The 17,358-nt window shown below is 41.0% G+C and overlaps 1 protein-coding gene across 1 annotated transcript in view; it reads right to left on the reverse strand.

Moving 5' to 3' along the window:
- Nucleotides 1–17,358, reverse strand: part of PKHD1 (PKHD1 ciliary IPT domain containing fibrocystin/polyductin) — a 252,844-nt gene that overhangs the window by 106,103 nt on the left and 129,383 nt on the right. The window contains 6 exon segments of the mRNA XM_050316128.1: nt 2,575–2,770; nt 3,422–3,599; nt 12,301–12,320; nt 12,322–12,548; nt 13,796–13,931; nt 16,957–17,091. Of these exon segments, the coding sequence (XP_050172085.1) occupies nt 2,575–2,770; nt 3,422–3,599; nt 12,301–12,320; nt 12,322–12,548; nt 13,796–13,931; nt 16,957–17,091 (892 nt within the window).

A 17,358-nucleotide genomic window follows, 5' to 3' on the forward strand; every position in this document is an offset into this window, starting at 1 on the left:
GTAGTTAAAGAGGCTCCACGCAGGCAGGACAACAAGAAAGGCTTTCCTTGTGCAGCAGCCTAAATTTGGAGTTTCTTAACAGTGTGTTCTTGTTCTTAGCAGCAGATAAGGGCTGAGCGTGAAATTCTTAATTAAGCAGTAAATAGAGAGTGGGGTGTCAGCAGATGCAGCCTGTAGCCATGGAGACCAAGGCTGATGAAGGAGGGAGCTAAGACTCCACGCCCGCCCGGGGCTCGGGCATGACTGACAGCTGAAGAATCCGACAAAGCTTGTAAACGGGATTAATTAGTTGGCTAATTATTTCATATAGCTAAATGTAAATAAAATATTTTAAAACACCACAAAAAAATAAAACAAAACCCATCTTGCAGAGTTAAGTAGGAAGATGGTGCGAAGGCCAGACCTTCAAGTGTTTTGTCCTCTCTGGGTCAGTGGGTGGACTGGTGGGTTTTTTAAGGCCAGAAGGGACTATTGTGGCAGCCTTCTCTGACCTCCTACAGAGCGTGAATCTCTCCTCATGAGGTTCCTAATAGCTTCTTGCAGAGCTAGAATGTATTTCTCTGAAAAGATGGCCAAGCATCATCTAAGGGCACTGAGTGATGGAAAGTCCACCACATGCCATGAGTCTGCTCTCTGCTGGCTAATTATCCTCACCCTCTCAGCCTGCACGGTGTAGACTGGGAGGGAAATGAAATGGCACACCAGGGCTGGGAATCTGCTCACTTTGTTTCAGACTTTCACCCTACACCAACAGCATAGATATGAGGTACCTGACACTGAATTATTGATCTCACTCCTATAAAAGTCCTCACTGAAAATATTCTCAGCGTGAATTATACATGTTAGGTGTTTTCATAAATTTCCCCTCGTGTACCTTGGATGATTGTTTCTTTCTCTATTAAAATGAGAAACAACAACAAGCTCTTCACATAATAAAAATCAAGAGGAAAGAGGGGCTAGAGAAGGACAAGAAAGTATCAGTGATGCAAGAATGTCATGTCTCAGTCTTCCCAAGACTGTTATCTCCTTTATTTTCATCAGCAGAGACCAAGATAACATCAGAAGATGTAATCTTCTGAGTTTTCTCATGCTGCTCTGACAGTACAACTCAGGATATGCAAACTGAGAAGCAGTCAACTTTTATATTTAGAAGAACAAATTTACACAGTAGGTAAATGTGAAATAATAAAACTTTTTTGTGCTTTCAGTAGATACTTGTCATGATCTTGGGCAAGGCTTAGACTCAACAGCTAAAAGTTTATAGTATCTATACTGTACTATATCTAAACAGGGCCAGGACACAGAACTAAAACCTGGACCCCAATAATCTACATGGTTATATTGCTGGCCAAGTTCCTGGCACAGCTTCGGCCTGAACTACCAGATGGTGACCAGTATAAATCTGGAGTTAGCACAGGACAGGGAACTTTCCCAGCTTGAAGCCTGGATGTATCCAGCCTGTTTTGAGAGCTAAAATGTTAAGCTGCATGGACACGAGCTGTGCAATGGCAGTTGGCTGCAGGACCACACGTGGATGCAGCAAGTGTGATCCTCAGACTGAGATTAAGGTGAGGGCTTCCCATTTCTCCAGAATTGCACACAGGATGATTTTCATTGTTCCCAGACCAGACTCAGGGGTTTGCCTGCCCTCATTCCAGCTGTGTTTTCTTCTCCACTGTCCCAATGGTTGTCCTAGTTGCTCATTCCGAAAGAGATCCTACATGAGAAAGCCATTTACGTGCCATCTCATTAGTGCAAATCAAGGGAAATTCTAATGGATTGGATGAGTAAAAAGTTTTCTTACTGTAAAAGTCATCATCTTTACTTTCCCTGTGTAACAATCATGAAGAACAAACTCTGCTTCTCAAAGACACCAGAATATTTTTGTGATTCTAGGTTCTAGGGTTCTACTATTACTAATAAAAGCAAAAATCACTACCTTGCTTTTGACACATAGAGATTAGACCCTTATGAAATTATTTGCCTGAGAATGGAAACTGTGGAAAATCTCCAAAATTTTAAAAGAATAAATGAAACTTGAATGAGTATCAGTAAAATATCTGAATTTATTTTTTTAAAAAGGACCACCAGTCCTCATAATGTAGCATACAAACTCAAAATATTCACATGCAAAGGTCTAGAAGTCTTTGGAATTTTCGAGTCCTAGAAAAAATTCTTTCCCAATAATCCCATTGACTTCAGTGGGCTCATCTTATCTAGATTACCCATGATTTAATGATACATGTGACATAGGAACCAAGCTGACATCAGAGGTCATTAGTGGAATTTAATGTCTTTGCCTCTCCAAAAAACCAATTCCAATGTAACTGATGTCACGTCACCCACTATTTATGATACATTCCTTCTGTTGATAGATCAGGCATCAGATTGATCAGTTAGGAATGGACCTGATGTGCATTCATCTATTTAATTAACACTTTGGAGGAACTCCCACCTATTGAAAGGCCATTGAAAGATGGCCTTGTGTGTATCTGGAGTTTAAATTAAAAAAGGATCAGCTCTGTGACCATTCTTCAATAAAAAGGGGCATTGCAACCCTTGCATTGCACTTACCCAAATAGGTCAACTTCCCCCACCTGCTGTCAAGATACCAATCACAGCTCCTGTGTTGTCCATACGAAGGCAGGGACTGGAGTGGCTCTCCAGTCCTTGTCCCACAGGACACCATGACCTCAAGATGGGCAGGAAGGTCCTTGTGTTCCACCAGCAAGTAATTCCCAGTCTTGAAGCTGCTAAATGTCACAGAATACTAGAGAGGAGGGAACCAAAATAAACACACTCGAATCTGTGATTAAAACTCCGTGGAGTGCAGCATAGAGGGGTAAAGAGGATGGTGTTTCTCACAGGCAACATATTCTTTTGCAACACTTGTGTGTTGAAAACAAGAAGAGTGATGTAAAATTAAGCAGAAGATGGTGGTAAATGCAGAAAAAATCGACACCCCCTGGTGCAGAGGAACAATGTCTTGTGAAAACCATACTTCAGCATGTGTTAATGCAGTAAAAGTCTCCATGATTCCAAAGCACCACACTGAACTTTCTCCCTGAACTGTTCAGGCCAACCTGGCCTTGAACACTGAATCATTAACTGTTCAAGGCCAGGTTGGACAGGGCTTGGAGCAACCTGTCTAGTGGAAGGTGTCCCTGCCCGTGGAAGGAGAGCTGGAACTAGATGGTCTTTAAAGTCCCTTCCAACACAACCCATTAAATGATTCTGTGATCTTCCTGCTCCAATTTAATACTGAGAGCTTCAAGGACTAGGTCATCTTATCTAAGCCTATAGAGATTTTCTTAGTGCATTTAAGAATGTTTTTTTTTCCTCTCTGCACACCCAAAAATATGAAAGCAGGATTATCTCTTCCAGATACAGATTTTGAAATTATAAAACATTCTGGTGTTACCTGGAGCTGTTTGCTGACCAAAGGGTTGTCAAATGTCAATGTGTAGGTCTCTTTATCCAGAAGAAGAACCACCCAGCCATACAAGTTTGATAAAGTATCAGGGACATAATTGACTGTGGTTGTCCCATTCCTGCTGTCAGTCACAGTTAAATTATAGGGAATGTCTGGAGCCTCTTTTCTGCAGAAGACAAACAAACAAACAAGAAATCAAAACCTACGTTTTTAGACTGAACTCTGTCATTTTGAAGCTTTTACAGTTCTATTTTTATTTGAATTACAGTAGTTATGCTGGATCTGTCTCAGAATGTGGCTTTATTTGTGTAGTTCTTTACAAATACTGTAAGAAATAATCTCTGCTTCAAGTCCTGTTAAAAAAAAAAAAAAGAAAGAGAAAAAGAGAGACACAGGTTAGAGGAATAAAGGCAGAGAGGAGCAAAGCAGAGCAATGACAGTAGTCAGGGTACAGACTCCTACACTGCCAGAGTATTTCCCCATCTATCAGGTTCAACTTTTAGAATATCCATGACATTTGACAGAGTTCTCTAAATTAGCCCCATCCCAGGCTGAGTGGGGTTCTGAAGTGGGGTTCTAGTGGAAGGTGTCCCTGCCCACAGCAAGGCTGTTGGATTAGAGGGTCTTTAAGATCCCTTCCAACCCAAACCATGCTGTGATTCCTCGCTCACATTTGAGAGGTCAAAGCCTTCACTGGAGGCTGAAGGTGCGAAACTCCTGTGTAATTCAACAATCTGCTCTTTGTCTGCAGTACGAAGCTGGGGCTGCCACAGACTACGAAAGTCATCACAAACTGGATGGGGTTATGGTGCAGCAGTTCTGAGCATCCAGGGGAGAACTCAAACCCTTTTTCGCTAGGACTTTGCACTCCTAAATTCTGTCAAATCTAGTCAGAGAAAAATACTCTCACTGAACACATCAACAGCAGTAATTATATCAGGAGTGGCCATGAGCCCTTTTGTTTTAAGGCCTCCAGAGACTCTTCTCAGCTTTGGCATTTGAGCTGACACTAAGCTTGAAAAATCTCCTCTCTTAAGCATATCTAAAATGCTATTTCTCAATTTTAGGAGTATTACCCTACAACTACACATCTCAGACTATTTCCCAACCTTCCAGACTGGATAGGGCTTACTTACCCAGGGCAGACATTGCTAAAACTCATGTCATTCTGCAATTTGCCTGTCTGTATTTGCAGGTTTTCACTGGGCTTTTTTTTTCCCTTAGTGTTTTGGAGACAATATAATATTACAATAGCAGTCATCTTGCAGATACTTTTTCTTTCTTTTTTTTTTTTTTTTTTTTAAATTGGTATTCTGGTGTCTGTCACTTTGGCAAAGGGCTTTCTGGTTACCCAGAAACATTCAGCTGAGAAGCAGCAATGGCAAAGAGAAGTGTGAATCAGCAAAGAATCACTCAACCAGAAGATATTGGCAGACCAATGAAACTGGCTGGAAGGAGTTTATAAGGCTTAAACAGCTTTTGTACTACTAATAAACCTCCTCTTATAGGCATTAACTGGACCAGGATATTAGGCTGCTAATTAAGCAAGTAAATGACAACAAGCACATTATTGCCACAGTTATCAGCACCTGCACAGGTATTCAGGAAAACATTTCCAGCAGCAGAAGCACAGCACATATAATGTGGAGAGACATTAAACTCTCCTGAACATCAGAAATTGCCTTATTGTGTTACAGAGGTGCCCAACACCACAGCAAGTGACAGAGACTCAGAGACACCCTCTCTGCAACATAAATCCACACGGTCTTGCTCTTTACTCATTTTACTTTTCATTGCTGGAGATGATGAGACAGTTGGAATCATATTTATCAGGGCACCCTCCCCAGTACTTCCAAGAAAAGTAAAGACAGAGAAGAAAGCCTGGAAGGGACAATCCTGCTGGGATGCAAGACACCTGACTGAAAGTTAGGATACAATGCCACACTAGCCATGTGGATTCACTGGGTAATGAATGGGAATGTGAATTCACAAGCTAGTGAATTAACTGTGAATCCAGTTATACTGGAGACCAATACTGAGAAGACCCTAAATAAATACCTTAAACCAGACAGCTGACTTCTAGATGGTTACAGTTAAATGAAATACTTCTTTCCCTGTGTGCCTACTTTTAACAGACAAAGCACAGAATCATAGAACCATTTAGGTTGGAAAAGACCTCTGAGTTCATTGAGTCCAACCATTAACCCAGCACTGCCAAGCCCATCACTAAACCATGTCCCCAGGTGCCACAGTCACATGTTTTTTGAACACTTCACTTAAGTCACTGTGTTCAGTCAGGCAGAGACAGGACAGGGAATCCTCCAGATCTTGTCCTCCCTCCCTAGATTCCAAAGCTAGAACACACTTTTGACTGCTTCAGACACTCCCAGCTTAATTTTTTTCACTCTTTAGGGTAGAGACAGAGAGAACTTTTAATTTGAAAATGCCATTTTTAATGCCAGAAAGCCTTTCTGAGTAAGAAAATTTTACATGGTATCATACCATGATAGTCTGGCTTCCCTGACCTTCACCTAGAAGTTTGCTCCTGACTCAGGAAGGAAAGGCAGTGGGAGATATTTTATGGCCTGAAATCCCTAGGGTTTTCTTGACCCGAAATGCTGGGTCCTTGTCTTTTGCATACCTTGCTCGAGGTGTTGCCACCTACAAACAATTACCCTACCCCTGACAGACTGCTCAGAGCACCAAAACAACACAAAAATTTGGGGAACATGGAAAACTTTGCCCCTGGAAAACCACTCCCCTGGAAAGGATGTCAGTGTGCTTGTTTTGTCACCTGCATGCCAAACAGACACCAAAGTGGAAATACCCTACTAATGGAATTACCAGCCACAGTTAGCACCATTTCCATTTGCCCTAAATAGCCAGCGATTTCACTGTGCCCTAAATAGCCACCAATCTACCTCTCTTTAATGCTAATGAAGCAGAGTAGCGCTGGCACACGAGTATTTCTAATTCAGAGGATCCGAGGGAGCCTGCACGCATCATTAACGTGGAGAGCTTCATTATCAGAGGAAAGAGCCTTCCCCTGAACTTCCCCTGGCTTTATTTGAAAGAAACTAGGAGGCAATGGTCTTAATGCAAAATTAACCCTCGCTTTAAACTGCTGGAAGCCTTTGCAAACTGTAAGGGGAAAAAAAAGGATGACTCACTGAAAAGGCTGTATTTTTATATCGAAGCAGGTTTCAATTAAGGAGCAATTTGCTTTAGAAATATGGCAAGATTACTGGATAGGGCTTTACAGTCTGAGCCACAATTTACCAGTTGTGACTGTATAAACTGTTATGTAATTTAGCTCAAGTGCATTGTGCAGAACTGCTCGACAGAGATGAGCCACAAAGGATTTGTTAAACCAATCAATGACATGGAGTAGAACAAATATTAACTCTCCTGTTTATGTTTACCATTAACTTATTTATCCTAAGGGTCCATATCTGTGTGTATGAAGGCAGGCTCCGTGTTTAGCTCTAAATGCTTTCTGTTTGTGTAATAATCCATTATGTTTATCCCTCTTCAAAAACAGGAAACAATACAGCACTGAACTTCAAATGGGACACCAAATGTTTATATCAACAGTCCAGATTTATTGCTGGCCAAAGGGAGGCTAATTCCAAATTATGACCATACCAAACACTTTACAGGTTTAATGTTGGGCCCCAAACCAGTTCAGTTTATTTTAATTGCCAAGAGCTAAGAATTTTCAGCTGTTTTGAGTAAGTGTGTGTATCTTTCCTGAGATACCATGATTCAAATCTGCCTTGCATTATGAACTTTTACCAGCAGTGATGTTTTTTCATGCACGGGTCTTTTTAGAAATAACCAGATCTTTGAGTAACCACTATGGTCTGAATTTGAAATAAAATAAGAATAGAGAACAAATGAGCATGTGCATATTGAGAGAAGAAGGGTGGTTTTCAGGGTGTTTCACAGCAGGTGGATGGATATTCATCTGAAGGCACCACAGCAAGTAAATACCAAAGGAAAAGCAAAGCTGCAGTAGCCATTTGAACTCTCTTCAAGACCCAAAGCCACAGAGGTAGGGGGTACACCATTCCTTGCTCACCAACCCATCAACAGTGGCTGGTTTGCATCAACTCAACGCACACACGACAGGAGAGGCTGTTAGACCAGATTTAAGAATTTAGGCTGTAAAGTAGAAAGTTAATCTTTTCCTCCACAGCAGCCTAGAGAAGAGGGAAGCAATAAAAAGCTTGAACTACAAGACTGGTGCTGAGAAAGTCTCAGGTTTCCACGGTAAGAAATGGAAAGCAAATGACAAGGGACCAAGAGGAAAACTTCCTCTTGGTGTGCCGAGTGTTTGGAGTCCCCTTTGCCGCAAGGTGCTGCCTGGCTGCAGATTATTCTAATGCTCTCCTCTTGTAAAAATTATGCATAATGTGAAGAAACTTTGAAAGTCACTTAATCATGTTATGACAATTTTTTAATGAAAATTTGTTTTAATATTAATAGAGATTCATAGTTTCGTGATAATATGGGTGGCGGTGGCATTTGGAGCAGCCGTATCTTGCCTGCAGCCATGCTGTGCTGTGCCATAGCATAAGCTGTGCTTCAGACTACTCAATAACTTTCCCACATATAAATTTATAAAGACTTTTATAAGCTCCAATTACATTTTTAACAGACATAAAACCCCTCTTTAAAGGGTGCTTACGTGACACATTAGTTTAACTTTCAGCTGGACTTTGCGAAGAAGGGTTTTGTTACAGCAGCGCAAGCTTGGAGATGGATTCACATTTCCCTGGAAGTTGATGGGTGAGGCACTTCAGGACAGAGAGTCACAAAAGGTTCAAGATAGAAGTTTTCTTTCTTAAAATATGGACTTCTAGTGTTTTTCTCTAACAAAACCTTTTATTCCCCCCAAATATATATTCCGAGGGGAAAAAGTGTTAATACACTATGCACATTTTGGTAAATTAAAGAGCACAAAGATAAAGAGTTAATTGCATTGTAAACTTAGATAATTAGAACGGTCTCAGAAAAGCTTTTAACTTGCACCAATCCCAGGCAGGGGATCTTTCCTAAAAGTCAATCCTGATGCAATATTCACTGTGTTTTGGAGGCTGAGAAAGTTAAAAACATGGCCATGGACAAGCTTTGCCAATTGCCCTCAGGGTCAGGGAATGATCCTGAGGTTGCTGCAGTAGAGGTTGCCATGCTAGAACTACCCTCTCAAAACCCATTGCTTTCTTCAGCCTTTAGGGTTTTTAGAGCTGGAGTCCATCCCTGAAACTCAGAGGAAGAAAAAACCACAGCATCTCAAGCTTCTCATGCTTTTTATTGAGTAACACAGAGAATTGCACCACTTTGGACCAAGAGAGAGCACAGGAGATGAGACTGTTTTACTGCTATTGCCTGGGACATTTTCCTTTTACAGAGTAACTTCCTACCAAAATGAGGATGCTTTTGGTCTGTACCTTAGACCAGCAAACATGGGTTCAGTGCTTAAGTCTTGGGCTCAGGGGCTTGTAGTTTGTTTCTCACCCCTGGTGCACCCCATTTTTACTGACTACAGGGTTTACAATGAGTGGTAAGCACAACCAGCTAAGTACAGATCTTACAGGTCACATATTCCAGGGACTACAGAGCACAACAGAGGGATTTCTTCCAGAGTGGTTTTTAATTCTTTTCTTATCAGAAAATAAAGAAAGCCAAGCAACAGTACTTTTATCCTTTTACTGAGATGAGATGAATCCAAGAGACTGTACTGTTAGGAATTTTTTCCTGTCACCCACCTGTCTTTATTCTCTCTGCTCAACCTCTGCCAATTGCTTCTAGTCATGTTTTGCCATATTAATCCTAAACTATTCCCTTTTTATTGCAAACACTCTTCAAACACATCTGGATAAAATTCACTGATTCTTCTTCTTCTCCCACCACCTCATTCTCTGGTTGTGCTGTGGATATTTTATTAATTGACTTTCACTCTTCATCCCCTCCAGCTCATTTTTATCCCCATCCTGGTCCTTTACCAGGTCCATTTTGGAGCAATGAACAAAGCCCCCCTGACTCACCACACTTATTTGGCTGCCTGCTGACAGTCTTTCAGCTTAATATGATGGTGATTTGGCTGCTGGGAGCTACTCAGCAGAGAGGATCTGGAAGCAGCACAGAGAGAATGCTCATGGTCTCTTGGGTTACTCCTTTAAGCACAGAGTCCTCAGGAGGACAGACTAACAGCTGGCTCCTGCTACTCACACTGCCAAGTATCTTTGATGTAAGTTGACTCCCAGCTTATGCAGATGAATAATAAAGAAGGGAAATAAAGGGTACTTGCTTCAAATAAAACCTTGATTGGGAAGTTTATCAGTATGATTAATCATGGAATGGTTTAGGCTGGAAGGGACCTGAAAGTTCATCTCGTTCCACCTCCCTGCCTTGGGCAGGGTCACCTTCCACTAGACCAGGTTGCTCAGAACCCCCAATCAACCTGGCCTTGAACACTTTCCAGGGAAACTCTTATGCAATTTACTAGAAAGACAAAATTTAGATCAGGTTAACTCTTCCAGAGTTGACACCAATGGTGCAGATAGACTCCTGCTTGTACTCATTCCTTACCCATCTTTAGATGCCAGAGAAACAAGGTGCATTGAATACATGAACTATCATAAATTTTTATGTTGCTGCAGTATCCTAAAGCACTCAAACAGGCAATGCTGTGAGAAGCTCTGTCTACCCACTCAGCATCGACCCAAAGATCTGTAGTCCATTTCATCAGAGTAAACACAGACTTGAAAGGGAATTGATTTCCCTAAGACCTCATGGCTAACTGATCCAGGAAAACATCCAGTACAGTTTTATTTTGCCTTCTACCCAGTATCCTTTTTGTTAAATCAGAATGACTCACAGCTCTTAATTTGTTGCAGAGTTTTGTTTTCATTATAAGAAACAGTAATCACATGCAAAGCCTGCAGGTAGCTGAAAGTCTTACAGTTTTCCCCTTCAATGGAACAAGTGATTTATTTTTTTTTTCCTATCTGGGAAGGGAGTTTTTCCCTTCTTCTAAAATATGAATTATGAGGCATACATGAATAATTAACAGCCCTCTGACAGAGCACTTCAGGATTTCTGCCTGTGTACTACCAACATGAAACAGCAAAAAAAATGGATAATGGTTCAGACTTGAACTTCGAAAAGAAAGTGAAAAGCTGAGCAGGGAACTGGAAAGGGAAGATGAGCATGGGAAGGAAAGGAAGAGTGGTGTTTGGATCACTGAAAGTCTTTTTCATCCTTTTTCTTATCTCAAGAATTTGCAAGTGTCCTCCCTGAGTAGCTGCCAGCTGCTCCAAGGCAGGAGCAAGTCCATCCTGGGAAGACAACGCACAGCTCCAAATTTCCCAAGCAATCAAATACTTTGGTGTGAGATGTCAGATCTGACACAGCATCTCCAGGAGATCCCTGCCCTTCTGCCATGAAATCACAAGTAATAGGAGATAGCACAGGGCATTTTAAATGGCACTGGACATCTCTCCATGGGCAAACAAATCAAGGACCCAGGTTTCCATCAGCTGTGATGGGACACGTTGTCCGTGTCTATGTGGTGACCACACATGTTCTTCAGGCCAATATCTAAGTTTGTATGTCTTCAACCTGATTTAAATTCACTTATATCAAGTTTCTGGCTCACTTTACCGATCTTTCCAATAATTTTTCACTGCTGAACAAGCTCTGAGAGTTACGTCGTAGATTTACTGCAGCCCCTTTCACCCAAAAAGTAATTTGTTCATTTATTTGTGTTCCTCTATCATGATTAAGACAACAAACAAATGGGTTCTCATTCATCACTTCCCTGGAGGTATTCAAGGCCATGTTGGCTGGAGCACTGAGCAACCTGGTCTAGTGGAAAGTGTCCCTGTCCACGGCAGGGGGATTGGAAATAGATGATTTTTAAAGTCCCTTCCAACCCAAACATGTGATTCTATGGTTTCCATTTACAAACATTGATAGTGTCTATCTCAGCCTCTTGAAATTAAGTGAAAACTGTCATCCTAAGTCTGGAAAAGCAACTACTTAGTTGTTAAAATAGTTCTGGCACTCACAATAACAAAAGTTTATTCTTGAGTTTCAAATCTCCCTTGTACCACTGTTTGATCCCATCATGTTGGTGGGAAACCATAACTCTATAGATTGAAACAGCCTGCTTTGGTTGTGAGCCTGAGTCAATCTTAAATTTAGTCAATTCGGATCATTAAGTTCATTAACTTGCAGCAAGCAAAGAACAGCAAAATGAAAGATCAGAAAGTCCTGATGAAGTGGATAAGAAAGGCATGGCTACAAGAGGGTGGCGGAAACAAATCCAGTGGAAAGTTTTCTTTGACTGAAATACATCACAAATTTTTTTATATCTTCTATACAATATAGGTGTTTATTGCCTGACAGCTGCATCCATGAAACTGTAAAATGATAAATCCATTTTTACTGGAAAATATAGTACATGAATCTGACAGTTTATAAAACTAACATAGCAGTGAAATCAGATGGCAAAGATTTTCTGGTTAAGACATGAAAGGGGTTGGAATTAGATGATGTTTAAGGTCCCTTCCAACCCAAACCATTCTATGATTCTATGGCCTCTCATTCTTTGGGAGCATTTGAGGAAATCTCTCAGAGTAAGCATAAAAGGCAACACTTAATTAGACTTAAAGTCTAATCAAAACTTTGTGGACAAAAACACAGACTAATGGATGCCACTGCTCAGGCTTTAGGCCCAGTTTAGGATCCAGCAGAGAGGCAGGAGTCCTGGGACTAAGTTCAGACCCTGCAGCAAGCTCAGTATAAAACATAGCAAGAAGCATTCATGCCAGCTTTTTGGAATTGGAGTAGTTACTTACAAATGAAGGGCCATACGGTGGCAAAACAAGGTCACTGCCACAAACACTGCCACCAGAAGCTTGACTGAAGTTGGCACTGGCTGTGCAACATGCCCCAAGGATATCTGTGGAAGGCAGGAGGTGACTTCCTTTCTGCCCTGTGATGGAGCCGTCGAGATCCTCAAGGATGGCAGAGTGAGGGAAGGGGAAGGACACTTGGAAAGGTGAGTTGATGAAGGTCAGACGTTCAGCTCTCACTGTGAACCCACCTGAGGGCAACAAACAGCATTTCAGGAAAAGAGAATGGTCACTTCAAGTAATGGCCCTGAAGAAATCTCTGGAGGAAAAGAGACAAACTTCATTCCACCTTTGCTCTGGAAAAATGTCTGATGAGTCAATGAGATGAGGAGATTCAGGAAAATAAATAGAGGTGGTTGCAGGAATGGCTATTGCTGTGCCATGGCCAGGCCCAACCTGCCCAGTGCCACATAACTTGTGCTTACAGACTTGCCTGATCCAAGTGCTGCTCCTGGTCCTACCTGCACCTCCTCCAAACAGGCCCCACCACCAAAAGTTACAGACCCCAAAACAGTGATTTTGATAGATCACTTCTGCCTTTTCATGAAGGTAATTTCTTTAGACATGAGGACTCTTTATGGGTGTGTAAATATACTTGACTCCTGGGCATAGGCACAGCACTTGGCAGAATAAAGCCTTGGCTGAAAAGTGAGTCTGGAGGATTCTTTCACTACTGAAACACAGGTAGCTGCAAAAAGGATGAATATTTATGTGGGCTAAAACACAGGAGGTTTTTGAACACATTAATATATAAATAAATGTCAGAAAATTGTTGCCCCATGGACCATAACAAGTCATCGTAGGCATGAGTGTTCATACACCACATGGGTTACTATCTAACTGTTCTGTTCTCAGCTGTAACCTCTCTAAGCCAGATTTTGCTATTCCTCCTTTGATCTCACCTCCTGAAGACTTTTGCTCTGCTATGTTATTGTAGGGCAGTATTCATTTATATATAAATATATTTAAGAGGTAATTGCAGTTGGAATATTCTTCAAAGAGCCTTTGAGTACCTCTTCAAAGCTCAAAAGGATGCTTAGTTTACATGTTATCTCAGGCAAATTCACCTAAGGTTTAGGCTGGCCTGAGGTAGGAACTTGGTAAAACTCTGTGAGGTTGGTCATAGCTGTTAAAGAAATCATCACTCTTGAAATTTTACCTCTCAAAATGAAGATGCAGAAACAAGGCAGTGTATAAAAACACTTTTCACTGAGAAAATTAAACCAGGGCAGAAGTAAAGCTACATTTGTCTTAAGATATATGCAATATGTGGCTTCAACTAAGTGATGAAGGGAGACTGGGGAGAACCTGAAACCTCAGCCCCCTGGAGAGCAGAGCAGTTATCACTGATTCTCTGAACTTCCAAACATATGAATCTGTAATGGGAGGAATCCAAGGACTGTGGAAATCCTGCTAAATAAATCTAAATCAGACTCACCCTGCCCTTGGTAGCAGCCAGAACAAGTCCCAATTGCTGTGCAGGTGTTCACATCAAAGTTCCTGAAAGCTGTGTTGGAGATGAAGAGCTCGTACCTCTTGGGAGTTTTCAGTCCTGCAGACATACAGGTCCTCTCCTGAAATGAGGGAACGAAGAGAGCTGGGAAACATCACCACGTGAATCACAGAATATTAGAATTCTTTGGGTCAGAAGGGGCCTTAAAGACCATCTCATTCCAACCCCCTGCCGCTGGCAGGGGCACCTTCCAGTGGACCTGGCTGCTCCAAGCCCCAACCATCTTGGCCTTGAACACTTCCAGGGATGGGGCATCCAGGATGCAGCATCTGGGATGCAAGAATGTGATTGCCACAGCTGAGGGGTTTGAAGGACAGATATAAGCTGTTGTTTTGCAAATTCTGGAATTTAACACCTGTTTAGTTCACCATTTACAGCATGTGATAACGTCACATTCAGGGCAGCTTATTGCCCTTTTTCTTGGTTGGACATTTGGAGAGAAAGGAAATTGCACATTCCCTGGGAAGAAAGAATTCATCTAACAGACACAAGGACCAGATTTTTACAGCCCCTTTTACTTTACCTTTTCTTGTCCAGCAACTAGGAATTTTCCCTACTTTATCATTCTAATTTCTGTTCTAAGAAAAATCTGAGGTGCAAAAGCCTTTTGTGATTTGGGATGGGAGAAGCACTTAAGCCAGGCTCTCTGCAAAGCTCTACTTGACTTCAGGATCCATCAGAGCTACAAGAACTGGAAAGGAAGAGCAAAACCCACAAGTGATGAGAAACACAATGGACAAACTAGATTGTTGGGTGTTTGTAGTAAAAGACTTGCAGAATAACTCTCAAAAACCATAGTAGAGAATCAGTCAAGAAATCCACCCTATGTGAAAACATCCTCTTGAATTGAAAATGTAGAATGAAATGGGATTTTATAAATAGAATATTACTTCAAAGAGATGGTGCTCTCTTTAGTCTCTTTAAGACACAGTAGCTCCATCATCTTTTTTATTCTGAGGCCAAACCATCTGGAGTGATGGTCCTGTTCTTTGGGCCATCTTCTTCCAAATCAGTGCTAAGCAGAAATCCCTGACTTCTGGTAACAAATCACTTAGAAAGTCTCTTACTTGTTTTTTGTTTACAATTCTGGTTCTTCCATCCCACCCACCTTTCTATATTTTTTCTTAATTCGTTTTATTTAAATAAATAGCAAACAGAACGGTGTGAGACAATAATTCCTCCCTAGTGTGTGTCACCTGTCTCAGAACTCCTGCTTTTCCCAGGAAGAAATGCCTCTCAAATGGCTCCTCCAGGACAATGAGTTACTTTATGAAAACATGGAAGAGTCTTGCTGAACACCTAGGAAGTCAACAAAAATCTTTCCCTTGGTCCTAGATTTAGCCCTGCCACTAATGTTTCAATTGGTCAAAGCTCCAATTTTTAAATGCCCTGATGTCTCCAGAAAACAATCTTGTTTTGAAGCACTGCTCTCAAAACGTGGAAGGGCTATAGCAGAGAGGAATATTCAAGGTTCCCATTAAATTAATGTCATAAAGTTTTAATTGATATTAAAGAGACATCATTATTAAAGGGAGAATTACATACATTAAGATGTAAATTATGACAAGGAGGCTCTTATCATGAGATAATCAAAGATAATCACCCCCCTGGGGTACTGCGAGAAACAAGGCACAGCTGAGCGCCTCTAAATCTCTTAACAAGTACAACATTGGAGTCCTTCCATGGATCCTTCAAAGCAAAACCAAAGGCATCCACCCTTTGGTGCCTGAGACAAATTCTTTGGGGCCCTGCAAGATTGGACAGGTGAAGCCAGGATTTTGTCTGAACTACATACTTACAACAGACCTGCTACAGAGGTTTCTTTCTGTGAGCTTCTGAAGAAAACTCATTTAAAGCCCTTTCTCTGCCAGTCAGAAGGAAAATTAATTTAATAAACAGCAATAGAAAACTGAACAGGGAAAAATAAAAAGACCTCAAAACCATGAACAAGCAGCTGTGACCAGTTCTAACTAAAATTCCATTGTTATCCATGTTATTAATCTGTTAACAATCTGGTAACACCCAAAGGACTTTGTCCAGCTGCCTAAAGAAATAATGGAAGAAAATCATATTTACTGCATAAATAAAATTACATTTTGATGGTATTTTTCACTCTCAAGCAAAAAAAAAATAACACTCTGTGTTCCAGGTGGGCCAATGATGCTACAAGACAGCAGAGGAAACCAAAATGTTGACTGGGATAGAAACCAAATTTGGTGTTCCCCCTCATCATTCTCAAATCACCAAACTAAACCCACATGTGTGTGGCTAAATGCTGTCTGTTTATTCCATAAAAAGAATATAGGAATATATGGGAATATACAGGAATTTATGTTAAAAACCCTTGATTAAACAAAAATTGTGATTTTTCTCAAAAAATCATGTTCTGTGAAGTTCCAAGGTTTTTCTGAGAGCATGCCAATCTTGGAATAAAAGACAAGTAGGGGAAAAATTAACTGTCTAGCTAATATCCTTCAGCTTTTTGGTTTTGTGATTTTGTTTTTACTTTTGAATGTTTTTTTTATAGAGAATACAAAGAATTAGGCATTACAATGTAGAACTTTTAAACAGCTCTAAATGAAAATAGAAAAACTAGAGTCCTTGTTTAAAATTTGTTTTAAAAAAATCTTCAAAACTTCCATAATGAAATAAAAAGATGTTTGGGGAAAAAAATCATACAACCATTGAATTGTTTAAGTTGGAAAAAAAACCCCAAGGTCTTAAAGTCCAACCATTCCCCCAGCACTGCCAAGGCCACCGCTAACCCATGTCCCCAAGTGCCACATCCGCACATCTTTTAAATCCCTCCAGGGATGGGGACTCCACCACTGCCCTGGGCAGCCTGTTGCAATGTTTGATAACCTTTTCAGTGACAAAATTTTCCCTAATATCCAATTTAAGCCTTCCCTGACTCAATTTGTGACCATTTCCTCTTGTCTCTTGTTACTTGGGAGAAGACACCAACACCTATTTTTCGTACAATCTATTTAAAATCCAAGATTTACCATGGGCTGTTCTCCAGCCTTCTCTTATTTCTCCAGATTCTCATTTGAAAGCAACATTGAAATCATTCCTGCAGTGCTCACCTTTTGCCCAGCGTGTCCAATTAAAACACTGTCAGACACAGAGGTGTTTCCCAGGCTCTCCACGATGTCAATGCCAAAGTCTTTGCAAGAAGAAATCCAGAAATGTTGGAGTTCAAGATTCCTGCTACTGAAAATCTATATAAAAGAAAAATAAAGGAGTCATCATCCTCATCAAATCATAGAATGATTTGTGTTGGAAGGGACACGATAGATCCTCTGGTTCCAATCCCCTACCATGGGCAGGGACATCTTCCACCAGACCAGGTTGCTTCAAGCCCCATCCAACCTGGCCTTAAACATTTCCAGAGATGGGACACCTAAAAGAAAGAAAATTGTTTCTGGAGGGAGCCCATGGAAAGAAGCAGAATAAACTTAGTTATTTGTGTATTCTCAGTCAGTCTC

This window comes from Myiozetetes cayanensis, unplaced genomic scaffold (genome assembly GCF_022539395.1).
Source record: "Myiozetetes cayanensis isolate MyiCay16 unplaced genomic scaffold, myiCay2020 scf2-11, whole genome shotgun sequence".
NCBI lineage: Eukaryota > Metazoa > Chordata > Aves > Passeriformes > Tyrannidae > Myiozetetes > Myiozetetes cayanensis.